Source organism: Pundamilia nyererei, unplaced genomic scaffold (assembly GCF_000239375.1).
Source record: "Pundamilia nyererei isolate P.nyererei 1_Seehausen unplaced genomic scaffold, PunNye1.0 scaffold00061, whole genome shotgun sequence".
NCBI lineage: Eukaryota > Metazoa > Chordata > Actinopteri > Cichliformes > Cichlidae > Pundamilia > Pundamilia nyererei.
This window is the reverse complement of record NW_005187462.1, coordinates 1,761,951-1,785,786: the sequence shown is the minus strand read 5'-3', so window position 1 is coordinate 1,785,786 and position 23,836 is coordinate 1,761,951. Positions and strand designations below refer to the sequence as shown.

The following is a 23,836-nucleotide window of genomic DNA, read 5'->3' as shown; positions in this document are numbered from 1 at the left end:
CTATGGTAGCCCCGCCTTCATATGCGCTGTGTAAACAAACACACACTGGGCATGCGTCACTGTAATAATGGAGGACTGTCTTTTCTAGCCGGACTGATGTTGTCCGTATTGCAACTCTGTTACCTGTAATCGGAGAGCAAACAACTCCCCTTCATTTCAGCGTGTGTAAGTTAAAGTTTGTCACTTGTGAAGCGGCTCACTTTGAGGGGAGCAGAAATAACTGTTAAGTTTGCGCATGAGAAACTAACGGTGAGCAACAAGCCATGTTTGCTAGTTGGTTAGCAGCTGTCAGATCTCCGAGTCCGCAGCACACTTCTGCTATTAACTTCTACCAGTTTTGACGGTAGGATCTGCGCTGTCCGTAAATGTTGGCTACTTAGTGGTTACTTTTGAACATTAGGGTGTTTTTGATTTTTGTTGACTTAACTTTTAATTCTCGGGTCGCAGAACAAGCTATGTTGCAGATAGCATTTTAGCTAGTGGACTAGCTAAATATTTTTCCGAGGAGATGCGCTGTAAGTGGGCTACCACGTGTGAGTGACGTTCTGCTGAGCCAATCACATGCCGAAGATAAGACTGTGTCCAATCACAGAGGATCTCCGAGTCTTCCAGTAAAGTCCGTTAAGACAGAGTGCAGCGTTGCCTTTAGCTAAAAGTTGAGTATGTGTGTAATCGGAAATCGATTTTTGTGATACACAATGTTTAGTTAAACTAATTACTTCGGGAGTTTACGTTATTATTCTGTTAAAGAATAAACTAATCAAATATAGTTTATTGTGTGTTATTACTGAAGGTGGAGGCTTGGTTAAAGTTTTTTTTTTTTTTGAATTCACAAACCTGAAACGAGGCTGTAGATGGTGTTTGGGATCCGTGTGTTTATGTTCTGGTCCCAGTCTGGGTGGATGTTTTGCTGGGAGTGCTTTTGACTGAGGAGAGGTTTTCAGTTTTCATGAAGTTAGGAAAATGTTCACAAGCAGACAATAATGTAAAATCACAGAAGTTATTGCTGCGATGCTTGGTATAGTTCAACTTGGTGATATGTCCGAAACTGTGTTTGTTGATATAATTAATTATCACGAGAAGTCTCAAATAAGCATTTATTTCTAGTTTAAATGCTGCAAAGTGCGAATTGTTGGGTGGGTGTGGGCGTGGTGCCTTTGTTGAAACTGTAGTGCCCAGCACTGCTATGAGATTGTGGTTTATTACATCCTGTGTAGAGATTTTAATTTGAATTATGATTATGGCTTTTAACAGTTATGAAAACAAGCTAATCAGGATAAGATTACTCTTTTTTTTTCATATTCATTTGAAGATTTTGTTTTGTCTTTGTAGTAAAATGAGACCAGATACAGCCTCAGGTCAACGCAATATTTTCAGAAGTAAAAGTTGCAGAAAGGATCTGTAGCATCATTAATGTTCGTGTGTGTTTATATTTGAAAGCATTTTGCTTGGTTGTTAGCTTCAGCTCTACTTAGTTCTGTGTGTGGAGACCAAGCATCTCTCCTGAGGTGTGTGAGTCTGCTGCTGTCTGGGCCTTTTTTAGGCCTCGTCTGCACCCAGAGAGATCCCACTGTGGAAGCTGTGGGCCAGCAGGTATTGACAGTTGCTCTTGCGAAACGGCCTTTGTGGTCAAAACACCCACTAGTCAGGCAACAATCAGTCCCTGTGAGCTTGACTTTTTTATGTATTTATGTAGTTTTTTTTAATTGACTTTTCTTTAAAGTTAAAGGGTATCATCTATAAACAAAGACATTTTTTTAAAGGCCATAAAAACTGGATATTTGACAAATTAATGACTTATCACAGTAAATAATTGACCAAAATCATTGTTTTTTGCTGTAATTGAGCAGCCTTGTTCCTGTGTGCTGATTTCAGAAGGTTTTAGGTTTTATCATAGATAACATTAGTCTTTGTAATGTAAAAGTGAAACTGGCTCCAAAGTGACACAGAGTGATTTTTTTTTTAAACTTGCTAAGTTTAAGGGGTTTTTTTGTTTTTATTTTTTCAAGTTTGTATTAAAAAATTGATGTTCTGGTTTTATCACCTGGCAGTGTGTTTGAGATGATCAGTCAAGTCTGTTAAATGGCACAGAGGGGTTCAGACGTGGTCACAGACTTAAAAGAGGAACTGTGAACCTGTGGGGATGGTGGATATCTGGTGAATGTCACTGATTGTGGTGTTTGTGATCACTGCGGCAGATCAGTTAGAATATATGAGAGAAGATGCTTGAATGGTTTCCTGTACTTAACTGACAGGCTGTGCAGATTTTCACTTTGTGTGTATATGAATGTAGAGCACATGATAAAAAAAATGCATAGTAACTAACGTTAATAAAGAGCAACATCAGCTAAAGGCAAGTCACAACAAAGAAACTGAGTTACTCCCAGGATGCTTCCACAGATGCTCCATTGATGCTAAGCGTGCTGCATTGTCTGAATGTATGCTTAACTGTCAGGCAAACAGACATAATCGTGTTTATGTTTTCCAGAGTTGAGGTCACAATAACACTCCCAAGATGACCACAGACACGCCAGCCCAAAGTGTGGGCTGCAGGGTGATGACATTCACCCCCTCCAAAGAGGAGTTCAAGGACTTTGGACGTTACATTGCCTTTATGGAGTCACAAGGAGCGCACAGAGCTGGGATGGCAAAAGTAAGTTGCTTCTGTCTTTTTGTCACTTTTTGTTTAGCAGAGCAGAGAAACGCTGTGAATGTCTTTGTACCACAGCTGTTAAAGACTTTTGAACCAAAGCACAAAGTCAGAAGCCAGTCGTTTCCTGCTCATTAGTGTTTAGAGGATCACATCTGAAAGTTTGCTCTTAGTGTGAAAACGTGAAGCTAACAGGAAGTTAGGTTAACTGATCGTGTTCAACGTTGACATATTCAGAGTTTTATCATCCTTTTAGTTACTTTAAATAGTTTCTTATAACATTTGTGTTGCCATATAAATGTTCTGAAGAGGCAGATGTAAGAGGAGTCTGAGACTCCTGTGCTATTGTTTAAAGCTAACATGCCTGTAAAGTCACTCATTAAAATAACATAACTTGTGCACTGATTCATAGCCGTACTTCCTGTGTCATCTTTACATACACACAACGGTGTCTGTCTACACAATTTCCATCAATTGTTAAAATATGTAAAAAAAAAAAAAGACTTAAGACAGGAAGATAAATGTATTTTAAATAATAATAATATCAATGATAATATGTAAAAAGGGCGAGAAATTCAGTGTGATACTAATTCCAGAAATTCACTATTTTCCTTCTGCTGTTGCCCTGAGTTTCTCTCATCTGTGCTCCTTGCAGGTTATTCCTCCTAAAGGCTGGAAACCCAGAAAGACTTATGATGATATCGATGACCTGGTGATTCCCGCTCCCATCCAGCAGGTGGTTACCGGCCAGTCAGGACTATTCACACAGTACAACATCCAAAAGAAGCCCATGACTGTCCATGATTTCCGCAAGACCTCCAACATGGACAAGTCAGTTTACTCAGTGAAAGTTTGCATGAATGGGTTTCAGCGACTGTGACCTCTGCTCAGTCTTCTCTGAATATCTCTCTCTGTAGATTCTGCAGCCCACGATACGTGGATTTTGACGAGCTGGAGAGGAAGTTTTGGAAGAACCTGACCTTTAACCCTCCACTTTACGGTGCTGATGTCAGTGGAACGCTATATGATCCAGTGAGTGGTGATAGGCTGCATACATGGAACTTAAATATATTCAATTCTGTTTGTGGTAGACAGGTGGGGTTGTTAAAAATGTAGTTTACACATTCCTCCTGTGCCAGTGTTATTACCTGAGTATTTGTGATAAATCATTGAGCGATAGAATCAGCTGGCTCTCAGAGAACCTCTCTTCCGGCGCCTATCTTCAAGTTCAGTGTCTTGACTGCCGTCTCTGTTCTGCAGCCTCGGTGAGCTCAGAGCAAATGAAGCAGCTCTACCTGTTGCAGATTCGGACTAGTCTGGCACTCCAAGATCAGGAAGATTACCGTTCCCAGCTGGGGTCCAACGAATTGTAATCTCTCATGGAAAGAGAGAATCTGTGGAGGAACGTGTGGATAGAATTGAGGCAAACTGATGGGAAAATACAACCACATATTATACACTGGAGCTAGCTTGTTACTAGCTGCACTACTAAATTGATAAACTGGGATGCGGTTGTTCTCATAGATTAAAAAAAGAGACTTTTATGTTCACAAACTCAAATCTTTCTTCATTCCTTAGTTTTCCTGATCAGTTAAAGGTAAATCAGTTTCACACATACGGTTAGTTGTCCTGACTTGCAGCCTGTGTGAATCCTTCCTCTGCAGGATGTGACTGAATGGAACATTGGTCGTCTCAACACGATCCTGGACATTGTGGAGAATGAGAGTGGCATCAAGATCAAGGGTGTCAACACGCCCTACCTGTACTTTGGGATGTGGAAGAGCGCCTTTGCGTGGCACACAGAAGACATGGATCTATATAGCATCAACTACCTGCACTTTGGAGAGCCAAAGTCCTGGTAGGGCCACTGACAAACCTCACCTTTGTTTGAACGAATGAATATTAACACATATCTAGTTTTTGTATTTAGCAGAAGTCTGTTTGCCAAAGCAGCCAGTTTACAAAACAGTTTAGAAAAATGTCTTTGTTTGTTTATTTACTGTTGAAAACATTCAGTTATTGTTTCTGTTCATGTAGTTATTACTTAAAGTGAAGCAGGGATCTCATCCACCGATTGGAGCATTTTTGACTCTGGTGTAAACGTCACAATCACCTTTTTTCAGTATTTCTGTACGTTTGTTACTTCTTAGGTACGTCGTCCCACCAGAGCAAGGGAAACGTCTGGAAAGGCTCGCCAAGGGTAGGTGACAGAACCCATATTGTTGTCTTTAAGCGGCTTGATCACAGAGTCGATGCCTGGAGTGACTTCAGCTTATTATGTGTCGATGTATGAACCCAATCCAATTTTATTTATAAAGCACTTTAAAATACCCAGCACAGGAACAAAGTGCTGTACAGAAAATAAGTTAAAATAACAGAAAACAGCAAAATAAATCAATAAAACACATAAAACATAAAATTAAAACAGCCCTATGTTAAAACAAAAACAAGATAAAACTGCATCGAATCACCTAAAAACAACTGAAATAAAAATAAAAACCAACATCTCACGTGGTGTCAAAGGTCAGGGTAAAGAGGCGGGTTTTCAAGAGTGACTTAAAAACAGATAAAGAAGTGGCCTGTCTGATCTCTAAAGGAAGCTCGTTCCACAGTTTGGAGCTGCTACAGCAAAAGCACGATCTCCTCTAAGTTTACGCCCAGTGCTGGGTACATGCAGGAGCAGCTGATCAGCTGACCTGAGAGAGCGGGTGGGTGTATAAGGCTGTAGCAGCTCAGAGAGATAAGATGGGGCGAGGCCATGGAGAGCTTTAAAAGTAAATAAAAGAATTTTAAAATGAATCCTAAAAGAAATGGGCAGCCAGTGAAGTGAAGCTAAACCAGGGGAAATGTGCTCAAACTTTCAAGTGCCAGTTAAAAGACGAGCTGCGGCATGTTGCACCCTCTGCAGATGACTAATATATGATGCGCTGACCCCAACATAAAGTGCATTACAGTAATGCGGCCGAGTGCTAACAAAGGCGTGGATCACTGTCGCGAAAGAATTGGCTTTATTTTTGCAGCTGCCTGAGGTGGGTGAAGCTCGATTTTACCACTGCCGTATGAAAGGGGAAGTCCAGTGTACACTCAGAAAGCACCCAGAGACTGTAACGGCAGTGCTGTTTACATATCCCACATAACTGTTTTACACTAAACCATTTAAATAAAAAGAGCCAACGACGCCCAACTGCACCGCTGCTGATGAGATCCTGTTTCCAGGTTTCTTTCCAGGTAACGTCCAGGGCTGTGAAGCCTTCCTGCGCCACAAGATGACTTTAATTTCACCATTCATCCTGAAAAAATATGGCATACCATTTGAAAAGGTAATCTTTTATTTAATTTGCGTTGTCTTACATGCAACACTAAATGGTGATGAACAGATAAGCAGAAAAAATAAAATAAAACATTCATCTCATACTGATCTGTGTTGTTCTCGACTCAGGTCACTCAGGAGGCCGGGCAGTTCATCGTGACGTTCCCGTTTGGTTATCACGCTGGTTTCAACCACGGCTTCAACTGCGCCGAGTCAACTAATTTTGCCACTCAACGATGGATCGATTACGGCAAACAAGCAACGCTGGTACATAAAGACGTTTGAACGGCACCGAGTATAACTCCACAGCTGGTTTATTTATAGTGAAGTGAATTCTTATCAACTTCGTAGTGTGTTAAGAGTGTTTTCCTCTCAGTGTTCATGCCGGCAGGACATGGTGAAGATCTCCATGGACGTATTTGTACGCAAGTTTCAACCTGAACGTTACAAGCTGTGGAAGGCAGGGAAAGACAACGCTCCCATCGACCACTCCAAGCCCACGCCGGAGGCCGCCGAGTTTCTGAAAGAAGACAAAAAGATCGGACCTTCAAAGGAGAGTCCTGCTGAGGTGCCATCCGAGGAGCCCAACACTGCTGTCCAGGAGGACAAAAGGTCTGATTTATAGTCACTACTAACCCACTGCTCCTATATTCACGGAGTTTTCTGATACGGATGTGAACCGGTCGTAATAAATCATTGTTAAATGCTCATAAAATCTTTACCCAAACTATTTATATGGCATATAAACCAATTTTAAGTACAATAACAATAATCAGCTAAAGCTAATTAGTTGGATTAAAACATGCATCCACCATAAAGATGACAATTTGAGTCACTGCAGATTTGCAGATGTTCTCAGCTTAAAGATTGCAGTGATTCAGACTGTTTGCAGTACAGAGGTGGTTCTGTCTCCACTCAGAGGAGCAGCACTGACATAAATCTCTTTAGACTCTGCCAGAAGTGATTGAGCATAGGCTGTGACAGATTCTGTGCTTTCCTCTCACATGTCAGCCTCACTCAGAGTTGTTAGTTTGGTTTCGGCAGTCTTTGAGAAACACGGTTTAGTTTTGAGTCCTGTCCAACATGTCTTCCATTTGCTCTCCCACGTATCAGTCCAGAGCCTCACACTGGGACTAAACGTCAGCTTGAAGCTGTCAAAGCCTCTGAAGATGTCAAACCTGAGCTGCCAGTGGTGGAGGTGGAGCCAAAGGAGGCGGAGGTGGAGCCAAAGGAGGCGGAGGTGGAGCCAAAGGAGGCGGAGGTGGAGCCAAAGGAGGCGGAGGTGGAGCCAAAGGAGGTGGGGGTGGAGCCAGAGGAGGCGGGGGTGGAGCCAAAGAAGGCCAAGCTGTCACGTAAGGAGTCTCCAACTAAAGTGACCAGCAAGGCAGAAAAAGGTACCTCAGACTTCACACCAATGTTCCCTCACACAAACTCCCTGAGCATCCCTTGGACCACTGTGAGCAACAGCAGACGTGTGCACTGTGGTCACGCCGGCATCCAAGTTTATTAAAATAATCAAATTACAGCGTTTATGTTAGACTACTTTTAACTGCTTCAGCCCACTTACAATTAAAATTTTAAAGACCTCTTGTTGATGACCTGTGCAGCATGTTAACACTATTGGAAGTAAAAATAACTTGAATATGTGAAATAAAGTGAAGATTATAAAAAGACTCTGTGGCACACTGAACCCATGTCCTGTAAAAGTTTGGGGGCAAAGTGCTAGTCTGTGTATCTCAATGAATCTCTTTCAGACACAGTGAAAGTCAAGGAGGTGAAGAAGGAGAAAGGGACCAAACCCCAGCCTAAAGCTCAGTCCAAAGCCAATGCCAAGAAAACTTCAAACAGACGAAGTCCGCTGAAAAAAGAGAAGAACTGCGTGGTGGCTATGGAGGTCTTTCCTCCCGAGCCCACTGAGAACCAGGCGGTTTCTCTGGGCGCTGAGGAGACCGCTGGAAGCGAGGAGCCTCCGTTGGACAACAGCTGCAGCAAAGTGTTTCAGAGGACGCTGAGTCCCGCAGACGTCCTGCACGTCCACAGCTACGCCAAAGGAGACTACGGCGACGGAGAAGTGCTGTCCAGAGAGGAGAAGATGAGTGAGGAGAGCGACCATGAAACCGAGGAGGACAACTGTCATGTTGGCAAAGCAGTGAGTGGACATGTATTTAACATTGTAAGTTACCCACTGCTGTAGTTTTTGCACTTCTCTGGCCTTGTCATTCCAAGATGTGTGATCTTTGTACTGTTCTAAACATTTTCTCCAGTCTTTGGTTCGTGTGTTTGTCCAAATGCATACATGCAGCCATCAACACTCTTTGCTACTTTCCACGACTTTGAACATTGAATAACTGCATTACTTTAACTACACCATCGCTAACTAAGAATTCTGGTGCAGCCCAGTCTCGTCATCTAGTGGTGTGTAAGCCTTTTTTACTTTCATGCTCAGATATTATTAATATAAAAACACCCTAAAATGATGAAGGCGCAGGCCTCTGGAGAATGATGCATATATGGTGCAAACATGATCAACTGCAAACTAGCTGTGTGGCCTTTTGAAAATGCTGTTTCTCTCCAGCAGGTGGCAAAAGCGATGGCAGGACTTCGAGACTTTGAGACTGACCTTGGGCAGCTTCCAGGACACCATCCACTCATAAAAGACGGCATGAGTGATGAAGGTGTGTCTGAACACTTTAAGGTCCCATTATCTGCATGTAGTTTATATTTGAGAGCTAATTAAGCCACCTTTGACTTCAAAGCCAATAACAGAATTAGATTAGTGAAACTAAACAAACCAGGCCTCTGTCATTCCTAATGCTGTTTTAGCTAAATGTGTTGTCTTTGCTTTTTGTGCCTCAGAGACTCCAGAAGAGCCGCCCCCAGTGGAGGCAGGGGGTGTGGAGGGTGAGGGCTGGGCCAAGCCTCTGGCTCACCTGTGGCAAAGCAGGCCACCCAACCTGAAGAAAGAGAGGGAGTACAACCAGCGAATAGGCTCCAAGCCTCCATACTGCTCCATCTGTTTGCTCTTCCACACGTACCACCAGGTAATTCGCAGCAGAGCAGACCTGCTCCTCACCAGTCCACCGAGACAAAACCAGATATGGTACAGGCCCCCGCAGCATCTGAACATGCAACTAATATAGTGTTCTTTGGTGAGATGAGCCAAGCCAGGTGAGGTTTGCATCATGGGAAGTTTACACTGTTTTCATTGGTCCAGACTGTATCTTCTGATACATCACAGTACAGAGTAAATCCAGCCTCACGGCAACTTCATTTACCAAACTGCATCTACATGAATTCAATGAATGAACTTGGTAGTGTCGGGCCATATGTAAAGCTTTCCCACCGACACCCGTCAGTCCAATAATCGACGATGGGCGATACATTTTGATGGGCAATGTAATCATGCACGGACTGATTTGCCTGTTTACAACACAGAAGTTCAAACATGGACGAACTAATTTCCCCCCAAAATTAGGGCTGCCGTTGATATGTTCGTGCAGTCCAACCCTCGTACTTGGCATTGATCCTCTTTATGGCTGTTCGTGCAAACTTGAACAGACTCCAGATTTTCCATGTTAAACAAAAGTCCGTCATCTGTGAAATCTTCAAACGTTCCATTCGTAGACTGAATGTCGTGTCATATCATCTATATTTACCTTTTTCCTCAACTATTTTCCCTGCTTTCATCCTACAAACATCTCATCTTCAGTACTGGTTTCCAGTCTGCTAATATTAGCGCTGTACCTTAATGTGTGACTGTTTTGCTTCTTAGATGTTTGATTGATCTTGAATATGGAGCGACTCCAAAAATAGTATTTTTGACAGCTAATCAGGGCGCGTAAGATTACGGAGCATTTAAACCTCTGCGGCTGAAGATGAAAGCGGTAAATTGTGTGTTTCGAGAGACAAACAGCAACTCTTAACAGAGTCCACATGTGTTTGTTGTGACTGCTGTCAGACTGAGTGTGCGAACAGCATCGACGCGCACGTGGTGGTGGCCGGGGAGCGGATGCGAACCAAACCTCTGATTCCTGAGATGTGTTTCACCACCACCACAGAGGACGACGCTGAGTGTGAAGAGCAACCGGTCACTCCTCGTCTGGAAGAAGATGGAACCAGTCTCCTCATCAGCTGCTCACAGTGCAGCGTGAGAGTTCATGCATGTCAGTACACGCATGTGCGCCTGCACACACACGCACTCTTCAAGTAGGAGTGTTAGTTTATATCTAACCTAGCCTTGTTTGACATATGAGTGTTTGCATCAGAGGCTTTTAAAACGAGTCTTTAAGTGCGACCACTATACGCACAAATGATGTTTCAGCGAGAAGAAGAATTTTTGTTTCAAAATAGTTTATCGAAATGACCAGAGAACAACGAGGAATTAAATTCAAAGAACAAAATAGAATATGAAGTCTTTTACGCTCCTGAGTAATCATTTCATTACGAGTTTGAACCGATGCAAAGACCAAACAAAACAGAGGACATTTCATACACAGCATTTATCATATCATCAGTTATTAATCATGTTACAAAAATGGAATCATTAAAGCTTTTCATAGTTCTTCAGTGTTTCACTGACGTCTCAAAGTTTGCATTTCTCTCTTCCAGCCTGTTACGGTGTCGATCCAGCCAGTGTGAACAAGGAGTGGAAGTGTGCACGCTGCAAGGCCAACGCCATGACTGAGGTCAGCCAACAATTGTGGCTGTTTTTACTCTTTATCGAGCCGTGCAAGTTAGCATGAATCCAGTTGGTAGTCAAGGGATTTGTTTCCTAACGGCTTCTAAAAGTGGAACTGTCCATCCTGCTTCTGCACAAGTCCCACATTCCAAATCATGAAAAGATATTTTACACAATCACTATTTGCACCATTAACGTGCAACATGAATTACATTAATTAATTAACGTGTAGTGTTTTTTTAAGGGTGTTGAATTATATTAATTTAGTAGATGTGATGGTTTTACAGTTACCTGTTTTCTGCACCAGAGAGAAGAAAAACGTCACTTTTTACAACTTGTAGGCGGATCATTTGATACCGTTGGAGTTACAAGCAAAAGATTACTTGCCTAAAACAATCAGATACATTAAATGCTACATCAGTTTATAATTAGCTCACATCATTATAATGTACTGATATGCACCACTGCATGAAACACATTATTATAAATAGAGACTCAAAGGAGAGACTGTGTTGAGTCCATTAGATTTGTACTCTAACACTTTGGTAGTGCAGGGTTACTGAATGAAGAAAGGATTAGGCAGGTAATTACTATTTATGAATACAATACACACACACACACACACACAAATAAAGCAGTTATCTCCCCCCTGACCCGTCATCCTGGCTCCCCGTTGCCGTCCCGTCCCCAGGCAGGGACGATATATAGACAGAGGGAGATGGAGTATTTGTTATTTATTCATCAGGATTGAAATATTTCTGCCTACATGTGTGCTTGTCATGTTTGATCATGTGATTAAACACTGAATTAACTGCCTCGTTCATCACAGTTTAGAAAATAAATTCAGTGTTTCAAAAACTCATCACGGAGAGGAAGAAGTGTGTGCAGTCGTTTTCAGGTTTGCACCTTTTCTTGAGCTCTGCTGTGACAGAACCTGAAACTGCTGCAGGCTGACTTCATCACAACTGTGTGAACTTAACGTGACTTGACTGTAACAGATGTTCATTAATATGTAAAAGACGAATACTTAAGCTGTAATGTGACAGTGAGGAACTTGAACAGATCCATTGGGTCCCTAATTTTACCTCCCACGTGTTTGAATAAACTTTTAGATCAGACACATTGTGTTTGATATCTCCAACCACATCATAGATGTTGGTCCTTAAACATTGATTTATTAAATCCATATTTAGATGTTAGCTACCAAATGTTCTGTATTTTCATCATTTTGACCATCTCGCTCTTTTTTTTGTAGAATTGCTGCCTGTGTTCATTGAGGGGCGGAGCTTTGCAGAAAGCCAACAATAACAAGTAAGTCATTTAAGATACATTAGTGAGTGAGCACATCTGATCATGTGGTGCATCTCGAGATTAAATTCTGTTCTTAGAAACAGAAATCCTCTTGTTTTATTTTCCTCTCTTTCTGTCAGGTAGCTTTTACCAGCCACATGAGATCTCTGTCTCCGCAAGAAGCTGAGTATAATTCAGGGCCTGCACAATAGTGATCTGGCCAAGAAGCCAGGTGGTAGGAAATCATGAAATTGGAAGGATAAGAGCGTGCATGTTGGCAGGAACTGAAAGATAAATTCAAGGGGATTATTCTTGAGTAAATCAGGTGGGGATTTCGTCAGTCTGTGAGACGGTTATTTTAAAAAGAAAACATTAAAATGTTAAAATGAGTTGCTATCTTGGTGCCTGGAGGCCCTTATTATATCTAGACGGCCTGCAAGTAAAGTGTAAGTGGGGAAACGTGGGTGTGATTCAGTAATGGACTTGACTTCATTGTTTTGTGTGATGATGCGCACAAAATTGACTCCCCTGCCATCTGATTGATTTTGCTGTATCTTTGCTTGGATAATTAGAACCATAAAAACAGATGAAGAAAACAAACAACATCAAACTGCTGCTGCCTGTGGTCGGGTGTGACCTCTTTGTGGGGGTGTGTTTGTGTGTTGCAGGTGGGTACACGTGCTGTGTGCGGTTGCTGTGCTGGAGGCACGCTTTGTCAACATCACAGAAAGAAGTCCTGTGGACTTGAGTGGGATCCCACTGCAGAGATTCAAACTGGTAAGTTCACATTTTTATGAAGAAGGAAATTCGAGTCTGAAAGCTGCTAATTAGAGTGAAAGTGCAGCGTCCAAACGAACAACGTGAACAAAACAAAGATACCAGCACGTACAAATAATGTCACGAACAGAGAGAGAAGCTGAAATCTTAGGACGTTTAACACTTCCTCTACACAGATGACAGCAGTTTCTCATTAGTTATATCTCTTTAGAAGAAACACTGTTGTTCTGAAGAGATGACACTAAAAAGTGTGACACGGGTTTCTTTATGTAGTCGTCTGCTACAGATTGTGATTAGAAGCATTTCAGGACCCAGTACAGACTTCAAGCTGGCCAGGTGTGATTGCGGATGACGCTCAGGTGCGTCCGGACTCTGGCCCAGCGACAGGGAGGTGTCAGTTCAGGTGGTCGCCCGCGTATCCATCGGCGCTGGTGACGAGGTGGGTCCGGAGGTGGCGGTGCGGCAGGTGTGGCCGTGAGCCGAGGCTCCCAGACGGGTTGGCGGGCGGCCGGTGGGCAGGCCTCTGGTGGAGGTGAGGCCGGTCTGGCCAGCATGCCGACTTCAGGCTTAGCTGGACCCTCGCACGCCCCGACCTCCATCTCCGGCAGGTGAGGTCCCTCGTGCGCCTCGTCCTCTGGCCCCAGCTGGGTAGGTGGTGGGGGTGGAGGTTGCTCGGCTACCCTCCTTCGGGGAGAAGAAACCGGGTCGGGCCCCTGCCGGGCACCAGCCGCTCCTACCCGAGGAGTGGGTACAGGTGCAAAGACAGGTTGGCTGGTCTCACTCTGGGGGCCGGCGCGGGTGCACTCCCACGCAGTCGAGGGTCGCGGGTGTGGGTGGCGTCGGCCCGGACCCAGTCTAAGCTGCAGTTCTTCCTGTTGTTGCCACCTGCTCCCTCCACGTGGTCCCCATTTGGGCCAGCTCCTCTCCTGGCTGGCCCAGTACTGGGTCAGGCGTGCCCCCATCCTGGGTTTTGGCCCCCCTGTAAACGACCCACAGCAGACCTGCCCACACATTCATGCTTTTCAGCATTTACTTTTATTTGCACGGTTGCTGTGACACACAGATGGCTGCAGCTTTGCAGCCACACACACCAACAACATTGACAACAGACAGGATCCAGTACAGACTTTAAGCTGGCCAGGTGTGATTGCGTCCGCCTCCCTGCAGCGGCACTGCAGACCACGCCCCTCCACAGTCATGATGCAGCTAGATACAGTACAGTTGTTCGAGATAGCAGAAAAACAGCTGTGTTACGGTTAAAATATCTTCGATTTCCTGACAGTGTAGCTCCTAACATGATGGCACATGAGATGAATTCTGTATGTTGGTAGTAGTGCTTTCATGTCACCTGCTCAGCGTCGCTTTGTTATCACCAATTTACTGATTTTAGGATATTATGTGAACCAAGATACTAGGGGGACTAATTCTATGGCGTACTTGCAGACAGTTGCTGCTGTTAAATACCAAGTACAGGGGAGCTTCTAGTGACACGACAGTGTGCCTGATGTGGCCGTAACTGTTCATATGTTTGAAATGGAAATGTGTGAAAGAAGAGGGAAGATCTTGGAGATGAGTTACCAGGTACATTTAGTACTTGGTATGAGGGCAGTTTGTTGCTTGAAGTTTTGTTAATAAAAAATAATTTCATAGACTAAAAGGAATTTTCTTTCACTTCAAACAGAAATGTTACTACTGTAAGAAGCGGATGAAGAAGGCGTCCGGCTGTTGCGTGCAGTGCTCTCACGGGCGCTGCCCCACCGCCTATCACCCCACCTGTGCGCAGGCCGCCGGGGTGCTGATGCAGCCAGATGAATGGCCGTTTGTGGTACACGTTACCTGCTGTCGACACAAAGGTCCCGCTCAGATTGAGGTAAAAAACAAACGAACGTTATTTTATATCCCAAACTTCCCCAAATATCAGATTTATGAAGCCGTTTGCAGTCGCACGCATAAAAATACTTTTTCCCCTTTCACAGCGCAATAAGGCAGCCATGCACGAGCTGACCGTGGGACAGAAGGTCATATGCAAGCACAAGAATGGGCGCTACTACCAGTGTGACGTGGTGCAGCTGTCCAAAGAGACGTTCTACGAGGTCAACTTTGACGATGGTTCTTTTAGCGATAACCTTTTCCCCGAGGACATCGTGGTACGTTCCACTGCCTTCTACATCTTTTCATTTTGTAAAGAACACAAAGTGGTTAAACATACTCTCAGGGAGTGGTCTCTTTAATAAAGGAGACCACACAGAATTTAAATAAACTTCATGTGAGGAAATGTCGATCAGCTGTGGAGAGGCTGAACCGCCCTCTTCACAACCTGACTCGCTGCAGCGATGGCGTCCCATTACTGTACCGCGCTCAGAGCCAGTGAGCCGTTAGCTCGTTCAGCTCGCTCATTGCATGTGGCAAAGGGACCCAGTGTCCATATATTGTGTATCCTTGTAAACAAGCCTAGATGTTGACTTTGCACAGCAGTTAGTTGGCAGTAACATCCCAGCGTCAAAACAGTGAGTCGCAGAGATTAGCTAACAGCTTTAGCTTAAAACCAGCAAAGCTGAAACTGTTTAAAGGAAGTTAACGTAAAAAACCCTTAAATTCAGAAATGTTGCCAGTGTAATACAGTGGTGTGGTCATGATGAAGATGATGAAGACGCTGGGCAGCCTCCTGGTTAGCCTGTGGAACAACAACCACTCGTTGTGAGACTGTGAAGCTGGTATGAGCCATGAATATGAAGCAAACTGTGCTGGATGTCAAAGGCGACGCTCGTGTGTTTGCGTTCTTTGTTCAGACGTGTAAGTGCACGTCGACACCCTGAGTTATCCACAGCGTGTGTGTCAGCGCCGTAGACGGCAGCGGTTTAACCCTGCACTATATTTGGGATATTTTCACAGCTTGTCCCTGCAGGCAGACAGTTCATCCACCTGTGCTCGCCTTAAAGCCACCACACAGTCATGTTACACAGCAGTTCCTGATTATAAGCCTCTGGAGTAATCCAAACATCATCTAGTGCTTCACACTTGACCCGAGCATCAGAACAGCTGACGCTGCCATATTTCATGTCAGGTTGCATCAGATATTTATCCTCCTTTCACGTTTCTTTGAACTTGGTTTGTTTTTTGCCTGTTAGAACCGAGACTGCGCTCAGCTTGGACCACCGCCGCAGGGTGAGGTGGTTCAGGTGAGATGGACGGACGGCCTGGTGTACGGGGCCAAGTTTGTGGCAGCTCACGTCATTCAAATGTACCTGGTAAGATTTTTTTTGTCTTCTTTCTCCAGTTTTTAATCATGTAAAGAAAAAACTCTTCAGCGTGTAACAGCAGAGGCGGGAACGCAGGCGGGAACCATTTCTGACTTCCAGTAAGGAAGGCTGCGTTCGCTGGCGAGCACATCTCCTTCATGCCTCGTATTTCTGATTGGGGAATATTTTCAGAGTAGGTTGGACGCGTAGTAAGAAATCAAAATGCTTCACATAAAACGAGTCACCTGCTCGGCTTTAAAGTTCAGTCGTCTTCTGGCTGTTCCTGGAAACTTCTAGTAAATCAGCAGCAGATTGCAAAGACGTTGTTCAACAAGCTGAATGTTGTTATCTGTTTGTGTCCTGACTCAATGTTTCTGGACTGCAGGTGGAATTTGAGGATGGATCACAACTAACAGCCAAGAGAGACGATGTCTACAGTCTGGATGAAGAACTCCCCAAGAGAGTTAAAACCAGACTGGTACGTTCTCCCGTCTGTCCCGTTCAGTGTTCCTTTCAGTTTACTTGGAAGTTCATCAAAATGAAGAAGCACTTTCAGTGACGGTACCATCTCTTTACAGTCGAAAGCATCGGACATGAGGTTCGACGGGATCTTCGAGGAGAAGGAAATCATTCAGGAGTCAAAGAGACAGAGAGTAATCAACTCCCGTTACAGGGGGGACTACATCGAGCCTGTGATCTACAGAGCCATCATGGAGTAACGGCCACTTCCTGTCTGCCCACCCACTCACCAGCAGCACTGACAGACTGAACTGTGCTCACTGTACCTTAACTTAGCAGCTAGCCGCAGAGACAGTGTAGCTCCAGATGACTTCCTTCAGGACCCGCTTTGGACTGTTCTCTTTTTTTCCTCTCCTGTCTGTAAGTCGAGGAAACTGCAGTATTGTTTCATTCAGTTTTTTCCACACAAGTCCACAGACGGGCTGAATCCACGCAGCACGCATCAGAAGGAAGCAATACAAGAAAAAGCATTACATCAGTCAAGTAGCATTTTGACACAAAGATGTCCATTTAAAAAAATGAGGTTTCTGCTCTAAACATTTCAGTCTCCTTAGTGTTGATCTAAGCTTAAAGCAAACTCAGCTTTATTTCATTTTGTCCTTTACCATTAGTGCCTGTGATACACTGAGCCCGGCAAGTAACAGGTCAGCAACTTTTTATACGCTCGGATTTACAGTTTCTGACCGTCTGAGTTCGTTACAACGACCAGCATTGTCCAAAATGTTCACTCTTAGATTTCACTTGATGATTTATTACCCTACACTCGACTGTTGTAGCACAGGAACAAACACGCCTGACTGCACATCCTGTGTTTGCCACTGGTCCAGTTCTCTTCTCTACAGTAGAGAAAAACCAAAACGCTCAACTGTTCCAACAGTTGGACTTACTGAAGGGGCTGGTGCTGTATGTGCACGCCAAGATTTCCTTCACAGAAAGATTTCCCCAGTTACTGGTTCTTAAATATGTGGTAGCGTCACTGAAGCCAGGGCCACAGCAGTAAGGCAGGCAGCTTCTGAGGGGGAGGCTGAGCACTTCCTGCTCACACTGAGAACGAGCATCACAGACATACTTCTCGTCTTAAAGGTCATTTATGGAGATGTTTAACATTAAGTGCAGAAATCTTCCATTTTTGCTGACAGCAGCAGCTTCTTTGAGGGTTTTGTGTTTAGAGTTGAAACTATTGCAAAGCGATTGTATTTTCAGAGTCAGCTGACGGCTCACACCTGCTGTTAGCTGCAGCCGTGGAAACGCCGAGACATCAAACATCTTAACGCTTACAGTTAATTATTTAAGGAGTCGGATCGAAGAGCTGAATTCACTTTTTTCTTCTCAAAAGATCAGTTGGTTAACTGATTGAGCTTTTAAAAACTTTACCCCTGAAACTTGCCGGGTTTCAAACTTTGAGGAGGTTAGACTGAAATACTGCCATGCTAATCTAATTGAACACAACTTGCTTGCACGCAGCAGCGCCACAGTGTTACAGAATGAACGGCACCCCTACTTCACTAAAAGTGGATCAACTTCATAAGAATGTGCAAATTTGCCACAAAGCATCAGACTTCCAGCTTGTGAGGCTCATGTACTACCACAGATTGTGGTCAGAGGAAACCATTTGTTTTGAAAGATGCAGGAGTGACGTTGAAGAGTCGGCACAGTTCCCAACCTTAGAAGGTTCTTCAAGCTGTCCTGATGGTATTTTTAAAGGTTTAGAGAAACTGTTGATCTGTGACGTCTGTGACAGAAGCCTGAACGAGGCAAATGTTCACTTTAACAAGCAGGTGATCAGACCTCGCTGACCGCCAGATTTCTTACTCGGGGCGACATTGTTGCATAATGTAATTCATCACTCGAGCTAAACTAGCCAATCGGTTGATCTTCTTCCATTTGGCATCCACAGATGTAAATGATTTGCAGAGTTGGAGAATTAAATTTCCCAATGATGACATTTGGAAAAATCCCCAACCCCACCCCCCTTTAACCCAATAGAAACAGGAGTCTATTAAGCCACAGTGCAGGTTACACAGTTACTCTCACTGGCAAACCTTCCAGCACATCTGGACTGGTGTTCAGTCCAACGACACTCTGATCTTGTTACAAGGAGATTATTTTAAACAGCAACCTCAGTGTTTATCTGTAGTGCAGCTGGAACGAGTTTCTGTACCGAGACTTCATCAGTACTTAAAAACAAAACTTTGCCTTAAATCTGTCAATAAGCTGTATTTCTACTCTGATCAGACGACTCCTAATCTGACGGGTTTTAGACACAGTGAGCATTTTTATGGCGTTTCGAGTTCAGTAACAGCAGTAAACTAAATCTTTTCCACTACAAGTACTTGGGGACAAATAAATAACACATCAGTGAAGTCTGTTGATTCTCCAAAGAGCCTCTTCCTGTGGGTGGACTTTGGTTTCATTGGACTGCAGCTGGTAGTCCTCGTTCAGCTCTAACATCCTCAGTCAGCTTGATGTAGTGGCACATGAACCAGTACACCTACTGGTTCTGGTGTCCCTTCAGCTTGCAGCTGCAGTCCAACAGCAAAGCTGGAGTCTGTCAGCAGGGTGACATCCTCTGTGGAGGAGCAGCGCACTGATATTTGGTACAACAAGGACCTGTGAAGGCGTCAGGAAGGGAAAACAAGATGAACCGTAGCAGCTGAGCTTCTTATAATAAGGGCGAGAGGACGTCCCAGTACAGGTGGCAAGAAAATAAATTCAATGCTTAAATTTGTCAATAAATATACTTGAGCAACACGACCACGTAAAGTTTGTATGTGGAAAAGACTAATATGTGTAATATTTCAGAGGATTTTACTTTGATGCTGTTTGAAAGAATCTCCCTGTAACTTTTCCCAGCATTCCCGGCTGCAGGATACAGAAACTGAAATGTGTCTTTGGGAGCGGTGCCATCTAACTCACTGAAATTGCCTCCTTGTCATTAACTGCATTCCTTCACATTTAGCAGAACTGAAATTCGCTTTTTCATCTTTTTACCTGCCTATTTATTAAAGGTGCTTTGAGAAAGCAGCCTCTGCGTTAATAAGAGTCTGCAGTGACCCTGCAGCCGTCGAGGTTGCCGATGTATGTTCTATTTTTTCTACACTATAGAGATGAATTTTAAAGAGTCCGTTTGGATTTTTAATGCGCTTTTTTTTCCTCTCTCTCCTACTGAAAACTGTGCTTTGCACTTTTATTTAAATTTGCGAGGACATTTGAACAGCTGTGTGCTAAATTTGTTAATGTTTAAGAATGTTAATTGTACATTTATAAGATGTCTTATGGATTGTGTGCTCCCCTCCTCCTCCTGGCCGAGCCTCGGGCGTCACAGAGTCCGTCTCCATCAGGCCGGTGCAGAATGAATTTACTTTATTCAGAAACTATCAAAAGAGTTTTACGAGAGCGAGTGGGGACGGGAATTTCTTTCAATTCTATTTTGTTGTTGTTTTGTAAAAGCTGTTCTGTGTAAATGTCATTTTAAGATGTTACCTGTCGACACAGGAGAGACCGGTCCACTCTCGTCGTCTCCTCTTGAAGGAAAATATGAAAATACTTCCAGATTATCATTGAAACATTTTGTAAAAAGTCATGTGTTCGTTTCAGTAAAGAAATCTGCTTAAGCACCAGTTGTCTGTCTTGATCTTATCCATATAATTGAGGTAAGCCGTTTCCTGTTTCATTACTAAATGACTTCCCCTTCACTCTTGCTGCTGTCCTTCTGTCACAAATCGCTTCCAATACTCGTCTCTGAGTTTGCAGATGTAACTGTCTTTGTGCTGAACCATCCAATGACCCAACAACTACAAAACAACTACTACTAAAAGTAACTAAAATAAAGTATTTTGAATATTGTAGCATAGTATAACACCTGCACTGGTTTTCCTTATTTTGCCTCTGATATATGCCCTCCTTACAGTAATGACCACAGAGACTGAAACTAATAAAAACTGAAGTAAAACTAAACAGTTTCAAATAAAATCCACTCTAGAAATTAACTGAAACTAAAAAAAGTCAAATAAAATGACTAATTAGAAAATAAATTTAACTCAGAGGTGTAAGAGTGCAAAACCATGCTGGCATGTCATATTATACCAACATATGTTTAAAGGTGCTCAGTGTGAGTGAGATTGCAGCTCATCAGATTTGGCTTTTTGAGATTTGAAGCGAATTCATTGCGTTGGAAGGGCACTTTCGTGTAATACCAACTTCAGCCACAAGAGGGTGCAACTGCTCAATGTTGCGTCCAGTCAGTCTGAGTCCATGCGCGGCTCCACCTCTGCGCAAATACCGCGCATGAGGGAAAAATACTGTAACCGAGGACAAAGGTACCGGATAAAAGGGGCAAAGAAATAATTGATAATTAATTAAACATAGTTTTCCCAGTTATTTCCAGACGGCACTTACAACACATCCTGCTGATATCCCCGCCGCACGAGACTGCAAACAATCCAGGTCTCAGCACAGCTGGGAATCAGCGCTATGTGTTGATGTTAAAGGAAGTGGCACAAACAAAAAGAGAGGGTTAGTCCTCACACAGCTCACTCTCAAGCATTAACCGCCTTTAAGGCTGCACGGACCAAAACAAAATTACAAATCAATCCTCCCACCGTCCAAAGACATGCAGCTTGTGAGGATAGGTTAATTGGATAATCCAAATTGCCACTAGGTGTGAATGTGTGAATGAATGTGAGTGTGAATGGTTGTCTGTCCCTGTGTGTTGGCCCTGCGACAGACTGGCGACCTGTCCAGGGTGGACCCCGCCTCTCGCCCTCTATGACAGCTGGGATAGGCTCCAGCGCCCCCCGCGACCCTGAAAAGGATAAGCGGAAGCGGATGGATGGATGGATGAAAAGAACGACAAAAGGACAGAAGCAGCACAACAACAGCTGAAAAACAACATTATGGTTTAAAATGTTACCAAATAAAATATCCGTTTTATTAAACCATTCAAAAATCACAGAACTAAAACAAACAGATAGATATGGTGATTGATTTTAGGAAACAACAAAATGGGCACGGAGTCACTTTAATTAAAGGTCAGAAAATAGAGCAAGTACAATCATATAAATATCTTGGGACCATAATAAATGAAAAACTGAACTTTGATCAAAATTGCAAATCAGTTTGTAAAAAGGGTCACCAGCACCTTTATTGTCTTAGGAAACTTGTTCACTTCCACATTGACCAAAAAATTTTAACTTTGTTTTCTCGTTCTTTTATTGAGTCTGTTTTATCCTTTTGTTTGGTGGCATGGTTCGGTCAGACCTCTGTCACAGAGAAAAGCTCTCTAAATCAGATAGTGAGATGGTCCAGTCGTCTGATAGCCACAGTCTTGTTTAGCCTCCCTGTACTCTGAGCAGGTACAGAGGATGGCTTTATCAATCCTTAAAAATGGCTCCCATCCTCTAAGGGGTGAATTTCAGCTTCTTCCCTCAGGACGGAGGTTTCTATTTCCGAGATGTAGGACAAAGTGTTATAAAAATAGCTTTGTCCCCGTTGCTGTCACTGAATTAAATAAGAACTGTTTTTGATTCGAAATATCAAAACTACTACATATGTGCCACAGTGAGCTTTATATATTTACTAGGTATGTGTGTTTTTAAAGGGATGCCAAATGCTGTCATTTTTCTGTAAAGCAAATTTACCTTGCCTTTGGGTATAAATAAAGTTACCTTGACCTTGACCTTGAACAAATATACCAACGATCGGTTTCCCTGCGCGCGGTCGATCAATTCCTCCATTAAAACTCGTGGTCACACTAAAAAAGTCCAACAACACGCATTAAAAATCGGCACCTACAATAATAAGTGATCCAAACGAAATGGCAAAAGTCTCTCACCGAACAGTACACCCACTCGCACCAGAGAGCGTTAATCGCCTCTGGGTTTTTCCACAGAAGAGCGCCGACCTCACCCCACGCACCCACTCTGCCAATCACCTGGCAGCAACTGCCAGGTGACACTTACAATACATACTAGTGGGTTTTGTTGTTGTTGCTGTTTTTAAATATATTATTATTTCTGATATATAATTACTCACTTACAACCTCAGACGCAGCAGTTCACTCAGAGAAAAGCTTCTTCGGACTCACACTGTGTTTGGACTGTGACACATCTGTCGCCTCTGCAGAGTGAATCTGAACTCAGTTTCATAACACTTATTGGCAACCAGCCTATTTTAAGCCAACGCTTCTTTTATTTTTTAACTTTCTGGAAAAGCCTAAAAGATGTATATATTTTACAGATTTTATTTATTTACAGGTTTGTGTCAAATTTTTTTTTTTGACCTTTTTATTGGTGCCGTTTTGCACAGTTGTTTAGGTTTGTTTGTGTCATTCTTACAGGTATGTGAGTTTGTGTTGTGGGCTTTGGGTTAAAACTGGCCAAATTTTATCCACCACTGCCCAGCTGATAGCTCACTCTTCTTCCCCTTTGACCATCGTGGTAATAAAAGAAATGCTTAATTCATTTTTAGTGTCTTTAACTTCTGTTTCACCTGATCATCAATGGTAGTTCTTTTCTACTCTCTTTGGCCACAACATGGCGCTGTTACACATCAAATTTGATTCAGTCCTGATCAAACATTAAAGACCACTTGAAAAATGGCAACAAAAACATTAATAAATAGATCAGATTTTGCATGGTTGGATCTTAACAAGGTTCCAAGTAGAGCTTAAACACGCAACAAGAAGAAATGAGAGTGAGACAAAACATTTGTGAGCAGCTGTGGCTCCAGCAAACATCAGCTGATACTAGAAATTAATATTAAATAAATTCCAACAACAGCTGATCAGCTTAAACGTGCTGCTGTTGTTTAACGTGACATCGGCTGGTTTCCTCTTTCTGGCACAAAGTGAGCGATAAACAAACGAGAGAAAAGCCGATCAGCTGATCATTGATCAGTTTCATGATTGAAGTAGAAACAGGAGAGGATGAGAGGAGAGGAGGCAGCTGCAGCGCAAAGACACAATAACTGCAGCTTTGTGTCTTTTTCTATTCCAGCTGAAGTCCGGGACAAACTGTTCCTTTTCAGCTCAATGCGAAACTTCAAAGGTCGACCTCATCGGCTGTAATCTATCCAGCCCAGAGTCGATCATGACCAATTAGCCAACCCACCACCTTTCATTGTTTATGCCGTTACAAAAAAGACCCCAAAACAAACAAACAACAAAACATCGGCCCATAAAAACGAAAAAGCACCAGCCCAGCTATATATGCAGCGGGTGGATGTAACTGACTGATGCACAGAATGGAGCCCAGGTGGTGTGAATGATGAGACCAGACACAGAAAAGCTGTCAAAGAAAACCAAAAATATATTGAACAAATTGGGAAAAAGGGGAAGTGGAACAAAATAAATACAAAACACAACATGGATAAAT

The 23,836-nt window shown here is 43.2% G+C and overlaps 2 protein-coding genes across 2 annotated transcripts in view; both read left to right on the top strand.

Annotated features, from left to right (window-relative positions):
- The first annotated feature begins 23 nt into the window (after positions 1–23).
- Positions 24–20,078, top strand: kdm4aa (lysine (K)-specific demethylase 4A, genome duplicate a). Its single transcript, XM_013911337.1, has 22 exons — positions 24–165; positions 2,489–2,653; positions 3,306–3,481; positions 3,568–3,682; positions 4,315–4,508; positions 4,801–4,850; positions 5,867–5,970; positions 6,090–6,227; positions 6,337–6,572; positions 7,074–7,354; positions 7,715–8,133; positions 8,536–8,635; positions 8,817–9,001; positions 9,919–10,123; positions 10,569–10,645; positions 11,894–11,949; positions 12,597–12,705; positions 14,387–14,575; positions 14,682–14,852; positions 15,834–15,953; positions 16,330–16,422; positions 16,523–20,078. The coding sequence occupies exons 2-22, from the start codon at positions 2,516–2,518 to the stop codon at positions 16,661–16,663; spliced, it is 3,297 nt and encodes a 1,098-aa protein (XP_013766791.1). The 5' UTR covers positions 24–165; positions 2,489–2,515; the 3' UTR covers positions 16,664–20,078.
- A 2,200-nt stretch (positions 20,079–22,278) lies between these two features.
- Positions 22,279–23,836, top strand: part of LOC102210819 (T-cell acute lymphocytic leukemia protein 1 homolog) — a 6,061-nt gene continuing 4,503 nt past the window's right edge. Inside the window, exon 1 of the mRNA XM_005735027.1 lies at positions 22,279–22,412. Within this exon, the coding sequence (XP_005735084.1) occupies positions 22,279–22,412 (134 nt within the window). The remainder of the gene's footprint in view (positions 22,413–23,836) is intronic.

What these genes read in the sequence shown, in the direction of transcription:
- kdm4aa (XM_013911337.1), top strand. Translation starts at nt 2,516, where the DNA reads ATGACCACAGACACGCCAGCCCAAAGTGTGGGCTGCAGGGTGATGACA. An exon ending in GTGGAACGCTATATGATCCA is followed by an intron (nt 3,683 to 4,314) that starts GTGAGTGGTGAT and finishes CTTCCTCTGCAG; the next exon opens with GATGTGACTGAATGGAACAT. An exon ending in GACCAGCAAGGCAGAAAAAG is followed by an intron (nt 7,355 to 7,714) that starts GTACCTCAGACT and finishes AATCTCTTTCAG; the next exon opens with ACACAGTGAAAGTCAAGGAG.